Source organism: Eptatretus burgeri, chromosome 4 (genome assembly GCF_056783735.1).
Source record: "Eptatretus burgeri isolate ZD-2024b chromosome 4, Ebu_testis_v1, whole genome shotgun sequence".
NCBI lineage: Eukaryota > Metazoa > Chordata > Myxini > Myxiniformes > Myxinidae > Eptatretus > Eptatretus burgeri.
Genome location: NC_140964.1, coordinates 99583367 through 99605060, shown reverse-complemented (window position 1 = coordinate 99605060; position 21694 = coordinate 99583367). Strand labels below are relative to the sequence as shown.

The 21694-nt window shown below is 43.7% G+C and overlaps 2 protein-coding genes across 2 annotated transcripts in view; one reads left to right on the top strand and one right to left on the bottom strand.

The window, feature by feature from the left end:
• Nucleotides 1-2735, bottom strand: part of LOC147028744 (uncharacterized) — a 44037-nt gene extending 41302 nt beyond the window's left edge. The window contains exon 1 of the transcript XR_015057691.1: nucleotides 2051-2735. The gene's annotated coding sequence lies outside the window, so the exon portion shown is untranslated. The remainder of the gene's footprint in view (nucleotides 1-2050) is intronic.
• Nucleotides 2736-3198: 463 nt separating this feature from the next.
• Nucleotides 3199-18995, top strand: LOC147028743 (bolA-like protein 2). Its single transcript, XM_085879417.1, has 3 exons — nucleotides 3199-3483; nucleotides 18392-18489; nucleotides 18619-18995. The coding sequence occupies exons 1-3, from the start codon at nucleotides 3421-3423 to the stop codon at nucleotides 18716-18718; spliced, it is 261 nt and encodes an 86-aa protein (XP_085735543.1). The 5' UTR covers nucleotides 3199-3420; the 3' UTR covers nucleotides 18719-18995.
• The last annotated feature ends 2699 nt before the right edge of the window (nucleotides 18996-21694 follow it).

The following is a 21694-nucleotide window of genomic DNA, read 5'->3' as shown; positions in this document are numbered from 1 at the left end:
AATAAATGATTGCAAACAAATGGTACAACCTACTTAAAGACCAGATAGATCAAGGAAACATACACGGGATAACCCTAGCACTTTTGTTCTTGATTTTCGTGGCATCAGCTCTTTGGTCTTGTGTGACAACCCCTACAATGGCCCGGATGTCCGCCCCCCCCCCCCAATCATGCAAAAAAAATCACTGCCGCTGGTGTAAGCATTTCCGACGAGTATAAAATTTACCTAAAATATGCGGAAATATACCTAAAATATTTGAAATATATTATATATAACTAAAATGTATGACATCGAAAATATACAAAATATACCTGAAATATCTGAAATATTGGCTGCTCTTAGAGCACCCTTATTCTGGACATTTCCATCTGTCTGTCCGCAAAACTTTGGTCAAGCCAAGGGGCGAAACCACTCAACCGATTCCAATGAAATTTCGTCGGTAGGACCAATATTTCTGGCAATCGTGTGCTGTCGAATATGGGACCCGGGCCCTAGCAACGGCATAGCAATGGCCCTTTAAAGTGGTCAAAAAATCGAAAAAAAATCAAAAAAAATTCGAAAAATCGAAGCTTAGAATTCTGTGTGCTCCCTTCATGCCAATTTGCAGCCCTAACAAAAACTATTTGTAGGAGGAGATAGGTTTTGGGCGAGTACATGTCGAACATTTCAGAAACGGTTAATTGCGAATATCTCTAAGAGAAAGAGTCTGGTTTTGATGAAACTTGGGTAAAATGTGTACAATGTGGCTCACATGTACACGAAAATGAATGGTTGCTATGCACACCTCCGTTGCTTAGCAACAGCTAAAATACTTTCTCGTACATCGTACACTTATTGTGGACTGTACAAAAAAATCAATACCTCCGAAACTGGACCTCCAAGGGCCCTGTTTTTTTTCGTGCCCAAGGAGAATGTCTTACAGCATCATATAAAAAAAAAAATCTTTAGCGAATAGATAAATGGAATTACCAGGGCTGCCATTTGCTTGAGTCGCTTTGGAAGCATGCCTGAAATTTCACAAGGCGGGTTTCTGGGCGCAAACTAAGAGGGCTGTGATAATCATATTTATTGTGCTAAATTGATTGATAGCATGTACATGAATATTGGCTCGTCGCGTCGGCCAGCTTTCCATCTACAGCGAACAGCCATGTCGCCTCCCGGCTTGTATAATCTTCTTCTTCTTTCGGCTGCTCCCGTGAGGGGTCGCCACAGCGGATCATCCGTATGATCCGCATAGTGATTTGGCACATGTTTTACTCCGGATGCCCTTCCTGACGCAACCCTGGTCACCTCTTACGACACACAGGGATGTGCTACACCTATTTTAACCGTGGTATACACCGGCCCAGTACACTGGAACTCATTTCGCCGACCTCGGAAGGATGACAGGCTGAGTCAACCCCCTGGTGTATTAATTCAGTGGCCCAACGGGGCTTGAACTCAGGACCTTTTGGATCTCAAGCCGCTGCCCGAACCACTGTGCCAACCCCTACTGGCTTGTATAATATATAACTAAAATGTATAAAATATTGAAAATATATAAAATATACCTAAAATATGTGGGATTATAACTAAAATAAATGAAATATCCGAAATATATAAAATATACCTAAAATATTTGGAAATATTACAAAACTATATGAAATATCCAAAATATATAAAATATACCGAAAATTTGCAGAAATATAACTAAAATATAAGAAGTATAGAAAATGTATAAATTATACCTAAAATATGCAGAAATATAACCAAAGTGTGTGAAGTATAGAAAATATATAAAATATAGTACGCACATAAAATATACCTAAAATAAGTGGAAATAGTGTCACGAATCTGGAACCCATCGCACACAACAGCCAGAGTCCTTATAGATCAGTTATATCGGTAAGTATGTGTTTCTAGGTTGGGTCCCGTCCTATGTTTAATGGGTGATTAATTGTACGTGCGCTGTGAATTATTTCTTATTGAGGTTTTTTTATACATCCACAACGATTACGACAAGATCGATAACAACACCGACGCCATTGCCAACGTGCGTTCGACCACGTACGTGGGCGGAGATTTTCATCGCCTCAGCTCCGACTCCACCACTTGTCCAATCACGCACAGAGGGCGACTTTCCCACGACACCCCAGCCAATCGGGTGATGCGAGCGAGGTTGCCGTCCTTCGACCAATGGGACTCCTCCACTGTGTGAGGGGCGGTCCGCGTGATGTCACCACACCTCCTGGACCAATCAACGGACTTGGCGCCCGTTTTGGCCAGTGACAGAGGCGACGAGCGCATTTGCGCGCCAAAACCGTCCAGTGAGGGAGAGCGGGTCCGAGGAGGTGGCTCCTCCCCTCTGGAGAAGGAGGGATAATTGTCGGCGCGATCGGACGAGAGAAAAAGTGTCGGGGCTCGTGGTTGGTCGGAGTTCGTGGTTCCTGAGGTGGTGGTCGTGTTGTTGGTCCACCCGCTCTCCGGTGTTCTGGCCTGCTGGGCGCTCCTTGGTGGTCACCGGTCTTCGCCTCTGGTCTTCTCCTCGGCGCTTGGTGCGAAGCTGACCGTGTGGGTTCGGGTCCCTCCACGTGGTTCGCAAAGGAGCTCACAGGCCCTTCGACGACCCGAGCTCCGAAAGTGCGATCCACAACAATATAACTAAAATATATGAAGCATAGAAAATGTATAAATTTTACCTAAAATATGAAGAAATATAACTAAAATACAGTATACGGGAAATAAGCGGAAATTATTTGGACACGTCGAATGCAGGATTGCCAAGATGGCCGCCGTAGTCGGCTTCAAAACGATACAACCAATGAGACGTTCAGATGTATACCCCAATTATGTATACTTATAACATTATTGAAACGTGCATTTAATACTTTAACATTTACAACACTTTCATTCTTATTCTTCATGATCTACAAACATGCAAAATTCTTCCCCAAAATGCGCAGTGGTATAGCTCCATAGATAAGCTTGGCTGGGGTTCCTCCTTCTGACTCCCCATTTCTTGATTTTTCTTCTCCTCTTCCTCGAAGGCAACTTTGTCGGCAACGTCAAATCAGTTTTGGGAAATTGTAACAAGAGGATCGAGTAAAACTGAAAACGACGGCACAGACAGCATTTGCTCGAGTACCACGATAGCGTTGTTCCCATGGAGATCGCCGTCACCTCAGCAGTTCCATCAGAGGACTCGGGATTGGACGTCAAATCTGTTTGATCAGGATATTTTATACGGATTGTACCATCGCGGAGGTATCTTCGAATCTACAAAGCCGTGATTATACTTGTGAAACAAACCGGGAGGAAAGTGTGAGATTTCTGAGACAATGTATTTTCCAACGTGGCCTATATAGAGCAGTCATTATTTTAAAGGAAGAGGAAGAAGACGCTTTTTTGTGAGGGAGCTCGAGGGAGTGTTGAGATCTCGCGATGTCTGTCAGTGCAGATCATGTCAAACAGAAGCTCACTGAGTATTTGGAACCAGCACATTTGGTATGTGATCCTTTGCTCATCTTGAAATGCACATTTCGTATGACTTCGGTTTAAATATATATTTCACAGCTCGGTGTGTTCCATCACTCATCATCTTGTGGACCGCTCGCCAAGTGGCTTAAGCACTCCAACGAAACGGTCGAGAAGGAACGGCTGGCTTGGCAAGCGATAGTAAGCTGATTGGTAATGGAGCGCACTCCAGGTTCGACAGAGTTACTTTTCCCAGCTTTGAATTTCCGGCTTTCCCTGATGTCACGGGGCTTTGAGAAGAGGCGAGTTGGGCCTACCTACCTACCTACCTACCTACCTACCTACCTACCTACCTACCCACCTGTCCCTTCGCTGTGAGGGTTTACTGATCAAACGACAGCATGTTGGACTTCACTAACCAATTGTACATCTCTCCTAAAAGAGTTTTAATCCGAATAACGATGTAAAATAAAGTGAAACGCGCGAAAAATAAATTATCATCCTCCTCCTCCTCATCCTCCTCCTCCTCCTCCTCCTCGTTGGAATTTTTGTGTGTATACTCTTCGTCATGGGGTTTGACTCAGCTTTAACCGCAGCTAAACGATAGGAGACTATAGGGCTTCTCGCCACCCTCCAGGCGTCTGACAACATTTACCATCCTGATGCAGGTTACCCTGTCCTCAGTCATGTTGTTGGCTCGATGTGATGACATTTTTTGAATGCTGAAATATTCAGACTGAATGTGGGACCTGGTAATCGGACTCTGCTTACTGGAAAAAAAAAAAAACGGCTCATATTGACAATAAACTCAGCAGACTTCGTCTTGACATTGTGCCTTGATCTGAGACCCGCCTCACCAATACAGGAACAATATATAGGAAGAAAACTTCACATTCCTACTGGTCAGACAAACCCGAGAGACAGAAGCAGGAACATGGCGTGGGCTTTCAGATTAAGAATCAACTTGTCCCGCATGTTGATGATCCAATCTGTCACTCAAGGCCCAGTCACACCTTGACGTTTTAGCCAGCTTATGCCGATTTTTGGAAAATTTGTGTAAAACGCTGGTACACGTCGAATACGTTATGGGTACGTTTTGTATATGTTAAGACCACGCTGAAAAACACTGCCATAAGTGGTAGTACGCTGGCTTTAAACGTTGAACTTTTGGGTTTTCCTCGAATTTTTTCATGCTTGAAATTTTACGACGTATGCCGGCGTACGACTCGCACGTTCCGCTACGCTGGTCATAAGTTGTAGGCACGTTATGCAATCGTTGACACATGTTGCTTGTTATTTACTCATAAGTCGAAACACGTCGAGGTAATGTTTAGCGTACCCGAAACTTATTTCTAACCTATGAGTAACGTGTTGTAAGCACGCTACACGAACGTTGTTCACGCTTTGCAACACGTTACTTGAAAGTACTACTACTACTACCAACATCGACATCACTAAATTCTCTCGAACGACTACAACTGATACTACTACTACTACTACTACTACTACTAACATCGACATCACTAAATTATCTCGAACTACTACTACTAATAACATCGACATCATGAAATTCTCTCGAACTACTACTACTACTACTACTACTACTACTACTACTACTACTACTACTAACATCGACATCACTAAATTCTCTTGAACTACTACTACTACCACCACCAACATCGACATCACTAAATTCTCTCTAACTACTGCTACTACTACTACTACGAACATCGACATCACTAAATTCTCTCGAACTACTACTACTACTACTACTACTACTACTACCACCACCAACATCGACATCACTAAATTCTCTCTAACTACTGCTACTACTACTACTACTAACATCGACATCACTAAATTCTCTCTAACTACTGCTACTACTACTACTACGAACATCGACATCACTAAATTCTCTCGAACTACTACTACTACTACTACTACTACTACTACCACCACCAACATCGACATCACTAAATTCTCTCTAACTACTGCTACTACTACTACTACTAACATCGACATTACTAAATTCTCTCGAACTACTACTACTACTACTGCTACTGCCACTGCTACTGACATTGACATCTACTCAACATGGAGTCTGGAACACTGATGGGTTCCTCCTGTTAAGCCCATTTTTATATACCAATTCCCCTAAACGCTGCCAATACGCCATTATACGGTAGCTGTAAGTTAGAAACACGTTCAGTAAGTTCTGTGGTAGTCCGGTAGACATCAATCAAATTTGTCTACATCCGCCAATGTGCGTTTGAGATCCGTTACACATTGGTTCAAAGCACGCTACTAGTAGGTTCAAAGCACGTTACTCATAGGTTAAAAATTAAGTTTCGGGTATGCTAAGCATTACCTCGACGTGTTTCGACTTATGAGTAACTTACAAGTAACGTGTGGCCGACGTGTGTAAACGATTGCGGAGCGTGCCGAGAACTTATGCCAGCGTATGCAGAACTTGTGAGCCATACGTCGAGTACGTCATAAAATTTTCAGCATGCTTGAAATTTCACGACGTACTAGACGTACCACGTAATATGCCAGCGTACTTCATTGTTTTTCATCGTGCTCCTAACATATACACAACTTACCCATACCGTATTCGACGTGTCCCAGCGTTTTAGACACATTTTTCATAGGTCGGCATACGCTGGCTAAATCGTCAAGGTGTGACTGCGATGTTGACACTTCCAATTTTCAGGCGGTTATGATTTAAATCGGCGTGCGGCAGGTTTTTAACAGAGAACGCCACGAGTTCGTCGGCGATACGTGCAGCGCGCAATGACTAAGTTAAACTATCGTTGGGCATCGGTTGTGAACGCCGACAACAGGCTAAGCATTCGTTGGTATAAGTTATCTTTAACACAACGAAACGTTCTGTGCCCATTACTAATACGTTATGCATACGACCAACACGTTATGAATACGACCAAAACTTAAAAAAAAAACCTCAAAACTTCAGCGTACGCCAACGTTTTATGTGCATTTTTATACGTTGCCATTCCTGGCTAAAACGTCAAGGTGTGACTGGGCCTTCAGAGAGGTTGATGTCCTTATGTGTTCCCCTCATTCCATCAGGTCACGTGACTTTTCTCAATGTGTAGGCACCAACTATGACACATCCATTCATGGAAAGCGATTTTTATTTTATTTATTTATTTTTCATGAGGCACTTGATCACATTGTGTCTACCACATCTGAAGACACACTATTCATACTTGGCAATTTCAATGCCCGTGTTGGCAGAAAGTTTGAATTGTGGCCACAATTTTTGGGTCTCCACGGTGGAGGAAAGATGAATGAAAATTTCTTGAACGCACTGCACCGAACACGGGGTATACACTGAGAACACATGCTTGGTATAAGTGTAGCTTTGTGTTTGTCGTAAGGCTATTGCTATTCTATGCTCTCTTTCGCAAGCTGCCAAATGCTGTAGAGCGTAGCAGCTTTGGCAATACGTGCTGAAATCTCTTCTGTCTGAGTGGACTTGGTGGGTATCGAGCCAAGGTGAACAAACTGTTCAACCTCTTGCAGCTCTCTACCGTGTAGTTTCAATGGGATAGGGTCACTGTTGCACTGTGACATCTTCAACGTTTTCTTTTTGCTAATTGTGACACCAAACTCGTCACGTGCTTTAGAGAAAGCATCAAAGATTGCCTGCAACGTGATGGCTGAATGAGAGACAAGGGTCGCATCATCAGCAAATAATGGCTCATAGATTAGGAGTGTTGTTGTCCCAGTCCTGGCATTCAGGTGAGCAAGATTGAAGAGATTGCCATCACATCTTGTGTGAACGTAGACGTCCCCATTAATTGCATATGACAACAGACAAGAAAACAAGAAAGATGTCATGCACAGCATGATGCTTGCAAAATCCATAAAACAAATTTGACCTTAAAAATCATTGGTAGTTGAATTCAATGGTCAAATCCACAAATCATCTTCAAATTTCAAGTCAATCGGGTGAGAATTGACAATTTTGGAAATTTTCCTTTGTCACTTTTTGGCCTCTGTTGACCTCAAAAATAATTGGTGGTTGAATTCAATGACCAAATATTGCAACTCCTCTTAATTTCAAATCAATTGGACGAAAATTGAGGATTTAGAAATTTGACAAAGATGTTGACCTTTTGACCTGAAAAACAATAGGCTTCTTGCTTATGACGAACTCTACCATGTGGTGAAGTTTTGTGAAGATCGCTTTAAAAGTGTGACCTGTAGGCGATAAACATACAGACAGACAGAATGAAAAATCACTCATAGAGTGACACTTGGCGGAATGAAAGGGCACTCGGTTGAGTGCATACCTCCACCAGGCTGAACAGTTTACATTTTGCATCGCACTGATAGGTCGGATCTGATTCCGGACCTTAACTAATATCGAATCGGCTTGTTCTTGTCACCTAACCAACTCTTCCACCTCGTTTTGTCACAAGTTGTCGACAACTTTTTGAGATAACATGCTCTCCAGTTTTTGGCCCTTCTCTCAATGGTCAAGAATCACCTGAAAATTTCTCGAATCTGAATCCGGATTCAGATCTTCACCAAAATCGAATCAATTAGTCGTTGTCACACACCCAATCTGTCCACCAAGTTTTATCTGAATCTGTCCTCAATTTTTTGAGATATCATGCAATATCGTTTTTAGCCCATCTCTCAATAGTTAAAAATTAAATAACTCGTATCCAGATCTGGATTTGGATCTTCACCAAGATTGAATCAATTCTTCCTCGTAGCACTCCCAACCTGTCCAAGTTTTGTGTGAATCCATCCATAACCTTTTGATATATTGTACTATTTCTAGTTTTTGGCCCAATCTCTCAATGGTGAAGAATCACTTTAAAAATTCTCAGATCCAGATCCGGATTCAGATCTTCACCAAAAATTTAGCGTTGCTGTCCTTCGCCAGTCACCTACACACCCAAAAAATTTCAAAACGATTGCTTGAAAACTGTGGCCAAAAATCGTGTGACAGACAGACAGACAGACGCTACAGACCAACATACTTGGCAAAAAAACCTCAAATTTTTTCGCCTAGTTTCAAACGATACAGATCAATATACTTACAGATCAAAAAAGATCTTACTTACAGATCTTACAGATGCAGATCAAAAAAATTTTTTGCCAAGTAATAATGCACAAGACCAACCAATATACTTAAAAAAGGTTCAATTTTCACGAGTGAAAAAGATTCTGAATATTGTTGGTGCCAAGACATACCCGGCTTTACTCCACTGAGAATGGAGAATAGTTCAACTCCTTTCCATCAAAGATAACACATACCCGCATTACCATTGTGAAATGATTTGATCAGATTAAGCAGAGTAGGTGGACAGCCAAAGGATTCCAATAATAGAAATGAACCATTGTGGCTGACCAGTTCAAAAGCCTTTGTGAAATCAACAAATGCCACATGAAGTTTTATTTTCTCCATCTTTAGCTCATCTGGACTTCAGTCTGGTGACTTTTATGTGAGTGAGTGAGTGATTCAGTCCGTAAACACTTCAGTCATCATCGCTTGAACCAAACACACGATTTTGATGAAACTTGGCCACAAGCTTCATATCCGATGCCTGACTAAGGTGTATTTACCCCATAACAATCTGTGCTCATTAAGGGGTCTACAGTGGTGGTTTGGGAGGGTTACCCTCCAAGATAGGTATTTTCTCTCTTCTCAGAAACTACATACATAATTCTGATGAAAGTTGACCACAACCTTCATCACCCATGATGAAGGTTGTGGTACGTTTGTGTGTACAAAAGATTGTTCACAACATTTAAAAAAAAAATGGGGTCTAAGGAGGTTACAAGGTGGTTTCCCCCCAAAATAGGTATTTGCTTTCTTCTTAGAAACTACACACATGATTGTGATGAAATGACCACAACTTTCGTCAGCCGTGATGTACCAAAGTTTGTTCATGGCATTAGAAAAAGCGGGGTCTAAAGGGTTGTACGTGGGTGTGTTACCACTCAAAATAGGTATTTGCTCTCTTCTCAAAAACTACATACAATTTTTATGAAACTTGAGCACAACTTTCATCACCCGTGATATACAAAGTTTGTTCACAGCATTCAAAAAGATTCATAGCTATTTACTTTCTTCTCCGTTACATATTTTGTGGGTCGTCCACGCCTCCCAGTGGTTCTCTGGTTTTCTTATCCAGCCACCACCAGGTGAGCACCCACGGGGTATTGCACCTATTTTAAAAACTTTTTTTTACAATGGAAACCACGAAAGCTCGGGGGTTGAGATGCTACTTCTTCTTCACATGAGATTTACACGCATCCACACAAACATATTGCTTCGGCCCAGAGTCGGGGCGAGAAGACCACGAGGGGGGAAAACTATCTTGGGTTCCCACCAGACTCTCCGGAATCGCAGGCCATCACACATGGATAACTCCGTGCCGCGGCGGGTCGCTAATGGACCGTAAACGTCAATAACAACCACGTGACCTCGGGTTCTCCATCTAAGGTTTAACCGGTTACCTAAAATAATCACGTGACTTAATTACCGGGGAACACGCCATCGCTATGCCTTGTCCAAACACGGACACCTTACCGGGTCAGATACAGCCAAGTGACACTGCCAAGGAACGTACCTGCTTGTAGAACAGATCGTTGGGAGGTAAAGTCCCGGTTGGGCTAGGATATGGACCATGCTGGACCAATGAAAGAAAAGACAAAAATGAGCTGTGAACATTTTTACACAAGCATTTATTAATAGACAGGCGAGGAAAAATATGTGGCACAGTGAATGGATTTATTATTGTATGCAAGCAGAGATAGTAAGGAATTTGTGGGGTACGACAACAAGGCAAGCAACTTACTAGAGCAGACTTATTCCGATGTATCTTCTTTACTCTTAACTCGGGCTAGGACAGGTACCACCACCACCACCACCACCACCACCACCACCACCACCACCACCACCACCACACACACACACACACACACACACACACACACACACACACACACACACACACACACACACACACACACACACACACACACACACCGATGAAGATGAGGGCTAACGGCCTTGCAATACCTTGCATGATCAGCCGACCACGCTACCCAGTACGTTTTGGGGGGACGCTCCACTGAGCGATCCCAGTTCAAGATTCGGCGTGTTGTCTCCTGCTTGGTTACTGTGCCGGGCTCAGCGCGTGCACCGGTCCAGAGAATAGGTGGGGCTGACAGGCAAGGAAGGTGGTAGGCGGAGCCAGCAGGCGAGAAGGCAGGAGTCAACAGGAGGAGTCAGGTGGGTGGGTGGTAGAAGGTGGAGTCAGCACGCAAGGCAGGCAGAGCATCAGGCGAATGTAGAGATCCCAGCCAGCGAACGGCATCGCGATCCGCCTTTTATAAGCCCCATGGTGTAGGGTGGGGGTGACGACCTGAATTGTGTGCTCCTATTGGACCCTGGTCCCACGTTGCCCGGCCCAGACGGCCGGAAGTGGTCTCATTAACATTCCAGCGAGACAAGGCTGTGCTGTGGAATTGTCTTGCACCGAACACCGCGACATGAATCGCCTTGCACCGAACTCCCGGGCCATATTCTGGCGACTGGCTGAGGGTCGCTTCGGTCCTGCATACCTGTTCGGGCACCCCTGGCACTCTGCGGTTGGCGCTGGTCAATGCGCTTGTTCCGTCCGCATGCCACACGGCCCGAGCGATCTTGGCCGTGCATTTGCGCCTGCTTGGTGGCAACTGCATCGAGGCGGAGGTGCGAGGAGATATTGCTGGCCGAGGTGGCGAGCGAAGGTCGACGGTGAGATTGTAAATCAGTAAATTGTAAATCAGCGCGCAGATCCAAGTAAAGATGTGCGCCATGCGAATGTGCGATGGTAATTATCACGGGGCTGCGCACTTGTCTGTTATCGTGCATTTGCACCTACTCTGCTTTGTGTCATGAATTGGATGTAAATCAGGGTTGAAAAGAAGACAGATATAAGTATTAGATGCAGGTTCAAATGAAAGGGCGCGCTGCGCGTGTCCTGTACAGTGGATGGAGGTTATCGCTGTGCTGCCCGCATCCCGTGTAGTCTGGTGGTGGAGGTTATCTCTGTGATTTTCACAGGCGGTCATCTGGGTGCGGTGCCTGCTTTGATTTATTTCATGGATAAGAGGGAAGAGTTGGAATGACGATAGAGATTGAATTAGACCTAGCGAAAGACCCCTGCAATGCACTTCATCCCGTTAACACATTCGACATGAGGGGTAGGTCTAACTGCACGTATACAAATGAAATAACTGTCTGGGGATCACCATGTTGGATGCCATTGCCTTTGAGGCATGCAGTTTCCAGAACCGCAACAATGTGCATGTTAGGCTAATACCATCTGTCTGTCCCACCCTGAAACATGGAAAACACTGTATGAATTTACATGAGAAAAACTACTGTTGTTTGATTGTTAATGGAATCAAAAGTGGAATTTTTATCAATAAAATTATTCCTTATTCATCAAAATTCAAAAATAACTTCAAACATCACCATTTTCAAAAGTAGGTCCGACAAATATTTTTGGAAATAACAATGTAATATACATCAGGTGGAACTATGTCTATAAAATTATCAGGTACACAATCTGCTTTTCTACATCTGTTTTTCCACCTGAAAAGCCATATTGAAATCCACATGTCCTCCGCAGAGCTTAGATCTTTTTGTTGAAGTGAATATGCAATAAATATGTATTTTAGAACTTTCCTGCATCGAAACAGCACAAGAAGCATGGCTCCAATCATTAAAACCTGTGCTTGTTAAACAACCAGTGTCAGTGTCACCCTTGGACAACAGCTTGCAAACGTAGCAAAATATGCAGCCAGTAGCAGGAGAGTAGCATAGCCATTCCCACTTTATCTTTTCTCCATTGATTATGGTGCGTTCAAACAGTCTTCATGCATTTCTGGGATCTCAGCCCAATGTCATCAGCCAGTCCTCAAACTGCAGCAGCAGCAGCAGTGACTTCCACATCCTTGTTCCCATTACTTTCCGTTCCCTCAGCGACATCAACTTCAGTATTGCCAGTGGTCGTATCTTCAGTTTCGACACCTTCATTTTCATAAAATTCTTCTGTCTGCGGCTGGGAATTTGAAGCGGACAATCCCTTGTACCACTGATCAATTCTCAGCGTCTTCACAATGACAGCAGCTCGTTGATCTGCCTTTTCCTTCGCCTTCCTTTTTTTGCTGTGCCACTCTCATGCACATGGTGATGGTGATGGTGATGGTGACTGTGACGGTCAGGCTGCTGACTCATTACGTTATGTGTTGAAATGAAACAAAAGAGAGTTTTAGAAATAAACTACTTCTACATAATCAAAACCTTTCTAAAACCTAAAAAATGACACATATGTTGAATAAATATGTATGCTTACATTTACCTACTATCCAGATAAAAGTTTGACAAAAGCCCTGATTTTGTTAAAACTACTACCATTTTTTAAATTGGATGGAAATTGTTGGTATTTATTTAAACAACAAATTTATTTTCACAAAATTGTGGAGGCCCTGGAGCACGTGCTCCACTAGCTCTGTCCTAAATACGGCCCTGTACATACCTGTGAATCGCTGTATACACCGCTTTTGTATATGCTATCGTTTTCATATTAGGAGCTTGGAGTGATTTTATGCATTATATGATTCTATTTCCATGATCTACTCTCATGGACTAATTAAAGTACATAATCAAAATATTAATTTCAGTGTGTTGGATCGGATAATGTGGACTAAATAGCTGTCAAAATCTGGAGTGAAATCTGAAATTTTGCGGGTAGGTCCCATTACCAATCAACTTGCTATCACTTGCCAAGCCAGCCATTCCTTATCAACCAATTTGTTGGAGTGCTTGCATGAGTGCAAAAGCAACTGGCAAGCACCCTACAGTCAATAGCGGAATTATGCACGCATTTCGTGTCCCAATCGGGAGGTACAGTCAGCGGTTGCTGCAAGGTAGAAGTACGTCGACAGGTCACATGGACATGTGGGTGCCTGTTTTGTAAAGTTTCTTCAACCATTTCGTTGGAGTACTTGCTTTTGTGCTTAACCCACTTGGCGAGCGCTCTTCAAGCTTCAATCTCTACAAGCTTCCATGGCGGCTCGGTTCTCTGTGGGGATATCTCTGGAGTTAGAAAGGCAAAATTTATTATGGTGTTAGAACGAATTCAGGAGAGGATTGAAAAATATTTTCAATGGCTACAAAATACAAAGCAATGAATCCTGACACCATGACAGGATATCTGAGAGGTACGTACGTTCGCTCTAAGCTGTCCAGCCTGGGTTGGAATTTCAACCCAACTATAAACTGTCATCATGGACATCTTCAGGCAGTCTCCACGTGCTGTTTTAACGTAACACATTTCATTCAATCCTGTAGGATTCCCCCCCCCCCTTCTCCACAAGTCCCACTACCAAACGCAAGTTGAGAACCCCCTCCCCCCGTTCCCCTTCAAAATGCAGGTCCAGAACACCCTCCTCTCATGCTTACCTCCTCCCAAACCCCTCCCCACTACTCCCTACCCCCTGCTCTCTCTCCCATCCTCCTTGCTCCCACCTCCCCTCCTTGAGTCAATGGCGATGTTGGGTGATGTGTTGCTCTCACTCCCTTACTCGCTCCCCCCTTCCTTGCTCCCCCACCCCTCCTCACTCTCCCTCCCTTGCATCCTCTCTCCCTTCTGTCTCTCTCTTCTTTCTTCTCTTCTCTCTTTCTCTCTCTCCCTCCCTCTTTCTCCTCCCCCCCCCTGTTAAAATCTCCACGAGCAAAGCAATGGGTTGCATTTGCTCATAATAAATAAATAATGGTCCCCGAAATGGCTCTGATTCCAAAATAATTTCACTTGCCTCGTGCCAAGATGTTATAATACATACATTTCCTGAATGTGAAATAAATCCGTCCAGTCATTTTCTTGTAGCCCAGACGCATGGACCCAAAATAAAGCCTCCAAACGGGCTAACGTCTAGTTGGGGCTTAAAATGTGAATTTTTGGAATCCCATCATGTTTACTTTTCGTTATTTGGGTCTCTTGTCAGTTTGTTTTATTAATCTTTTTTTTCATATTCCTGTAAGAAATTTCAAAAATGAATGTAGAGATGACCGAGTATACTGCTTAAACTAACAGCTTGGCACTCACCTCAAATGGTTATCCTAAACAGTAAAATAGACTAGAATAAAACAACTTGATATAAACACAAGTTCCCTTCTAAGGAATTTTGATGAAGGAGAAGACCATTAGGCCCATCAGAGCTCTTATTACCAATCAATGGTTGTTTGTCAGTGCTCTATCTATCCCTTTAAATGCTGAGTGTCAAGCAAGCATGCAACACGTACCGTTTTTGAATTTCAAAGCCAGGGTTCGAACCACTGACTTCCCAGACTTCGTGGAGACACTCGAATCATTATGCCATCGAGGACTGAAAAGTAAAACTAGACCAAAAAAGGGTGAACAGAAAACGAAGCGAAGTTTAATCCCACTTTTTGGGGGGGGGGGTTGAACACTTACATTTATAGTTAGGATTTGAGTTGTTGGTTTTGTAATGAACGGAAATATGCTTTTGGTTTTGTAATGAACGGAAATACGTTTCTCTCCCCAGGTTGTTTTTGTCCGTAAGAATCTTGCATAAATCACACACTGTGTAATAAATAATTACAAAATGCATTTGTATTACATGTCCATCGTTAAAATTAAAAAAATATACATAGAAAAGAAAGGTTGGTCCTCAAATGCATTTATAATTCCATGTTTGTGTGAGAAAATATTGTTACGAATTTGGGAATTCGATTGCACACAACATACAGGTTCCTTTGGTCAGCTATGTCGATAAGTGCTTGTTCCCGAGATAGCTCACCTTCCATTGTTTAAATGTTCAGAAATTGATTAGATGCGCTGCGTGATTTAATTTAATAGTTAAAGAGCGATCCCAACACAATGGAGACGTCCCTCCCCCCTCTTCTGCGAAGAGGAAGAAGAGCCCTTCCGTCCCGTGATTAATGACGTCGACAAATCCCTCCCACCCGTGGTTGAGCGGGGGATGGAACATGAGGGGATGTCACGCCGGGCGCAGGGGAGGGGGGGAGAAGGATAAAGAGGAGATCCTTTTTTTGTTCGTGCTGGGAGTTGGTGGGCGTCGTTCAGCGGGCCGTCGGGTCCTGCTTGGCTTGGGTTAGGTTTGAGGCCTTCGGAAGCTTTTTGCTTCTGCAGAGGAGTTGTTCAGCAGACCTTCGGGTCCTGCTTGACTCTGCTTAGGGTTGAGGCTTTCGGAAGCTTTTTGCTTCGGCTGGCTCAGTGAGCTTCGGCTGCGGCCTGGCTCGAGAGGAGGCTTTTTGGAGGCATTTTGCTTTGGTGGTTTAGTGGGCCTTCGGCTTCTGCTTGGCTCGGTAGACTTCTTGGAGAGCTGCTTTGTTTGGGAAAGAGTTGAGCCGGCTGCTCGGCTCGAGCTGCGAATGGTGGCTTCTTCTTCTTGGTTCGTGGAGCTCTTTGTTCTCTGTTTGGTTCCCGGCTTGGTGTGACTCATCGACCTCTTCTTGGAGGTGGTTCCTCGGGGAAGCGACGCATCGACGGGAAGGATCGGCGCCTTGTCTCACCAGCACATGTTGAGAAGCGCGGGAGGATTCGCGGGAGCCTGGGAAGGATCGCGGCTCATGGCGATTGGATCCAGCTCGCTCTCGCTGGAGCCCGGGTCCGAACAACTTGAAGACCACATAAGGTGGAGAGGTTCGAGATAGGTTCTGGGTTTCAGCTCACCTGTCCTCCAAGCTGGAGCTCGTTATTAAAGGCCTCAGCCACCATTGTGTGTGTGTGTGTGTGTGTGTGTGTGTGTGTGTGTGTGTGTGTGTGTGTGTGTGTGTGTGTGTGTGTGTGTGTGTGTGTGTGCAAACGTGTGTCCGTGGGACCGTCTAATAAGTAGGAAATTGTTCAGTGCTTTGTGTGCTGTAAATCTTTGCATTGCATTTCGTATAGTCGGAATAGTTCTGCTCTTACGTGCTTCCCTAGTTCCCCATTATTATTAATAAATACCCCAATTGTTAAATGTTTTCAGCTCCTCACGTCGATTCTTTCATTGACTGAGCATTTCGTGTGTTGGGAGTTAGAAAGCCGTTGGTTTGCCGTAAAAGGGGGACATTTGGACCAACGGTTCTCGGCGATTCAGCCGCTCGGAATCGCGCACGGGACAGGCTCGCCTCAGCAGTTTGTTCTGTATGAGTTCCGTCGAGGGTGGAATACCCCGGTAGTTGGATCACATGGGTATTTAGGTACATTGAAGATTGGCAATCGACCATACCCCACGTGATCTGCTCATTGGCGTATTTCGGTTCCTGTACAAGGACCTGAATGTGAAAGTCGACTCGGACTTATCCGGCCGGTGATCTATATTCTGGGTGATCGGTCGGGCCGACTCGACTTGCGGCTCCGTCAGAGCGGTCGGTTGGCGGCCGACCCCCGGTGCCGTAACAATATTAACGGATTGAATTACGATGAATGAGACACCAATCAGGAGTAAAGAATTTTGTTGTGGGTTGATGACGGGACCAATTGCTCTGGTCGGAGATGGACCGGAGTACATGTGAACTAACCGGTGGTCGTTCACCTCAAATCTTCATCGCAGGCAGTCGGAAATAGTGCACCATGGGAGAAGAAATTCTGTTATATGTGTAAGTCATGCATTAAAGCCTGCACAATTGTAAATATTTTCCCTGTATCATGTAATTGTGCACATCAATCTGCAATTGCTTTAGCAATGAGTTGGCCCATAATGAGCACAATGTGCCAACCTTTTATGATTTAAATTTGATGATTATGATGGTTACCAAAGTTGATCGTGTGATGTGCTCTTGATATCTTTAGGCCATGTTCTAAGTTGTACATATCATATCTTCAGGTTATTGTGATTTCCCCTCCCCTGCCTTTACTTATCCTTGTTTGTTCGTTGTCAGTTGGTTTGTTCTTTCTGTTTCAACAATCCCACTTGCCCCTTATTGCTGTGTTTTTCATATTGTGTGTGGCTTGTTCGCCCCCGTGTCCATTTTCCCCTCCCCTTGATCTCACTCTCACTTCCACTCTGTTGTTGATACATGCCCTTTCCATTTTGTTCCCTTCCATTCTGCTATAGCTCTTCTACGAGCCTCGATTATGTGTACAAAAAGTGTATGTATAATATAACTTTATAAGAGAATACAAGCATTGGGTTACTTTATGCACTTGTGATAGAGGATTTGTTTTCAGAATTGGCATCTCTTCCCACCTACAATATTCCTCCCTCTATCAGGAGTCAGTGGTTAAACCACTTGCACTATTCCAACGGTACCGTTTTTTTTTTTTTAACCCTTTTTGAAATAGTGGGATGGGGAGAGGGAGATTTATTTACCCATGACCTGACCCTGGGTATTCCAAGCAGGAATGCAAATTTTGGTGGAGGTCGGCCAAGCCATTTTTATTCCACAAAGAACAGACATACAGACATTGCCTTATTTTATACTAGCAGGGTTACCCGGCGTTGCCTGATGCTGTTCTAATCCTGTTGGCATTTTAAAGAAATAAAATTTGGATTTTTTTTCTATTTTGTTTTTGTGGGGGCCTAAGACACTTCCCTACCCCCATTTAAGAATGGGGTCAGAGATATTTTAATACTACTTTTCATATTGTGGCAAAAGCTTGGCACTATAAGAGCATCCAACTTTTTTTTTTTTCAAAATTTTCTTTTTGCTTAAAACACTTCCCATCACTCATTGATGAACCGTTGAAAGATTGACGAAGACCGTTCAGCCATGTCTGAGCACATTGGTGACAGAGAAACATCTCTCTAATAGTATAGATAGTAGGATCAGTACACCAAAAACGAAGTGTGATTAATGGAAGGGAAACCGGTTAAAATGGAAAAATGCAGGTTTTCATTTTACTCATAATGAGAAATTGTCATCATGCCACAGGAGGTGGAAGATGTGTCTCAGGGCATGTGTGGAACCAGCTTCCGAGTCATCATAGTGTCACCACACTTTGAAGGAAAACCACGTCTGCAGCAGCACAGGTAATGTGAAGCTCTGTTGCACTTGCATTTTAATCTCGATTTTTCTTTTCATTTAAAGTTCCAGTCTGACTTGTGATGTTTTTCTCATAGCCTCTGCCTCTGTCTCTCTCGCTCACCCCCACACCTCAGGCTTGTAAATTCATGCCTGGAAGAAGAGTTGAAAATCATTCATGCTTTCCAGCTGAAAACTATGACACTTGAGCAGTGGAAGAATCAGAAGATCCAGTAGCGGTTTAATTCACCGCATTGGGAACAAAAGACAGCAGTACGTGGTGGCAGCTAATGCAGATTTGTACAATTCCACGAGGTGCACCGATAGAAGCATGAAGGCAAAGCAATTGGAATGATGTTGCAATTTATATTACACATTTGTCCAGATCTCTCAAGCTTTGATTGGAATCACTTCCTTCAAAAATCGACTTGTGTTTGAGTTGGGTATTGGCAGGGCCAAGGTTCAATGGAACTTTTGGCCGGACAGTATCAAAATAAACCTTCAACTAAATGAGTGTTATGCTTTTGTAATTTTCCATTTCTTCCATGGGAGCGTCAAACTATTCCAGTACGCAAATGGATTTTTTTTCCATGGATTGAATGTTGGTATTCAAGACCAGTTTGGAAAAGGAACTACCTGATAAAAGTGACAGTTTTAAAATAAATATTTATGTGGGCATCACAAGTTAGATTTATATTTTCGAAAATCGTGGCTTTGTGAATTTTATAAAACCTGTTTCTGAGAAATTGGCATAAAAAGTTTAGCATACTGTTATTTTCATAACAGCCAGTTAGAGCTGAGAGATTCTTCCAGATTTATTTTTTCTTCTTCATGAATTTGTCCAAAAGGTCAATTGTCTTTAAAATGATGAAATACACCCATCCTCGGACAGAAATTGTGAAAATTATGTCTCCGTGTTCCTCATTTTGCTTACTTCTTCCTGGGTATCTAGCTTCTTCCTCCAACATTATCCTATTTCTTCTCCTCGCTTCAAAAAACAAACAAGCAACAAAAAAGCTTTACTTTTCACTCCACAACGATTCTCATTTCTCCTTGAATTTCCTTCTGTTTCTAGTTCTACATTTTTCCCCCCACCCCTCTTTTCTCAATATCTCAAAACTGAATCTGCATTAAATATAAATGCTTATTCCTCCTTTTAAAAGAAAAACAACTTGAAATCAATAAAATATTAAATATGCATTTCAACCCTTGTATCGGCTTCAGAAATGCTACACGTGTTTTCCTTCATCACAATGTCTCTCTTTCTTCACAAGGATTATTTTTTCAGAGGTGCTTCTCTGCTCGGCACTTGGTCCACCGATCAACCCCCCTCCCCCCACTCTGCACAGTGAAGTGTTTCTGCATGTGTTCAACAAAGGATCACATCTCCCATCCCATGATCTGTGTCTCTGTTTGCCGAAGTTGGAAATCTGGAATTGGAGTAAGCATCCACCTCCACCCCACCCACTCAAAGCTTCATGTTTGCCATTTCTGCATCCTTCCTCAGCACAACTTCTCAATGCTTCCCCCTCACTCCACCCTCTCAAACCTTTCCCCACACACTCAGACCTTTCCCCACACCTCAAACACTCAAACCTTCCCCCGCACCCTTCACACTCGCACTTTCCCACTCGTCCCAACCCCACAAAGCCTTTCCCCATGTATAGTTGTGTGGATCTCAAACATCTGAGGTATCCACTCTAACCTGACATCTCTCAATCCCGGCCACTGAAGATAAACCAGATATCTGTTTAACAATCTTTCCTTCCACAGGACATCCCTGATTCCTTGGCACCTCTTCCCAGTTATTGTCTCCTCCGATTTGATAGGCCTGAATTATGCCCCGGCGGTGGAGTTGCACTTTACATCAAGAACACAATTTCTCGCTGTCCATGTACTGACTGATGTTACACCTCCCATTCCCCAGGAGTACATCTGGCTGCGACTTCCCCTCCATTCCCATCTCTTGTTTGTCTGTTTGTTGTATTATCCTCCTAACAATGATGACTCCATTTACATCTCTCTCATACAACATGGATAAACTTTTAACCACTCATCCCAACTCTCACTTCCTCATATGTGGAAATTTCAATTGTCACCATGCAAATTGGCTGGGTGTCTACCTCTCTCACCATTCATGACACTTCACCAAAGGACCTCTGCGACTCCATGGACTAACTTGATCTGTGAACTTTCCAACCCATATTTCTCCCAATGGCAAATCCTCCCTTCTGGACTGGGTGATGTCTAACTTTCCCACAAATGTCTCCTACTCTTCCTCTGATCATGTGCCCTTGGGTGGGAGGTGGGGGGGGGGTATATGGGTAGAAGAGGAAAGGGATGAGAGGAACAAGGTAAGGCAGGGAAAATGATGTTGGTGCTTATATTCATCTTGCACTTTCCTTTTGGTAAGATATGTTCAGAGGTATGCACACTCACCTCTAAGCCCTGCAGCCTGAATGTGAATATCAGCCCAGCTATAAACTTTCATAGGCAGGGTGATTCATGTGCACAGTCCCTCGGGTGGACGTTAAAGAGTGTCCCATCTGCCACCATTAGTTGGAGGACATTAAATATCCCACAGTGTCCTTCATGAAGAGTAGGCAAACCAGTACCATGGCCAGGTTCAAAATTCCTGCCCTAACTACTGCTGGAAGAGGGATGGCAAACCCCTCAGCATGACCCTTGCCAAGAAACTGCTTTGGCAGAACCAGCACTGTAACAGAGTATGGTACAATGGATCAGATGTTCCAGGGAATTGCAGGGGCTTCAAGTTGGAAGTCTGCGAGCCATGAGTGGAGATTACCTTGGATACCATAGGAAGAGTTTGGTGAGCAGGGCAGGGTGCCAGACCATGTCAAAAGCACGCAATATGTCTATGGGTATGGCTCTGATTTCATGTCCGGCATTGAGGACCTCCATCCATTGTTGGGAGAGCAGAAGCCGCATATCCAGGGTAGAGTGACCTGGTCTGAAACCAAATTGATGATCGGAAATCAAGCCATTGGAGAAGAGGAAGGATTTAATGTCTGAAGTGATGGTGGATTCCATAACCTTGCTGATGATTGGGAGAAGGCTGATTGGTCTATAGTTACAGGGATCTGTTTTTGCACCTTTTTATGCAGGGCAGTAATGCTTGCTGATTTCCAAGCAGATGGCAGATGACCTTGAGCAAATGAGAGGGTGAATAGAACAGAGAGAGGGTGAGCAAGA

Excerpts from the sequence above, each read along its gene's own strand:
- LOC147028743 (XM_085879417.1), top strand. The coding sequence starts at position 3,421 with ATGTCTGTCAGTGCAGATCATGTCAAACAGAAGCTCACTGAGTATTTG. Across the intron at positions 3,484-18,391 it reads ATTTGGAACCAGCACATTTG|GAGGTGGAAGATGTGTCTCA; the intron begins GTATGTGATCCT and ends ATCATGCCACAG. Across the intron at positions 18,490-18,618 it reads CCACGTCTGCAGCAGCACAG|GCTTGTAAATTCATGCCTGG; the intron begins GTAATGTGAAGC and ends CCCACACCTCAG.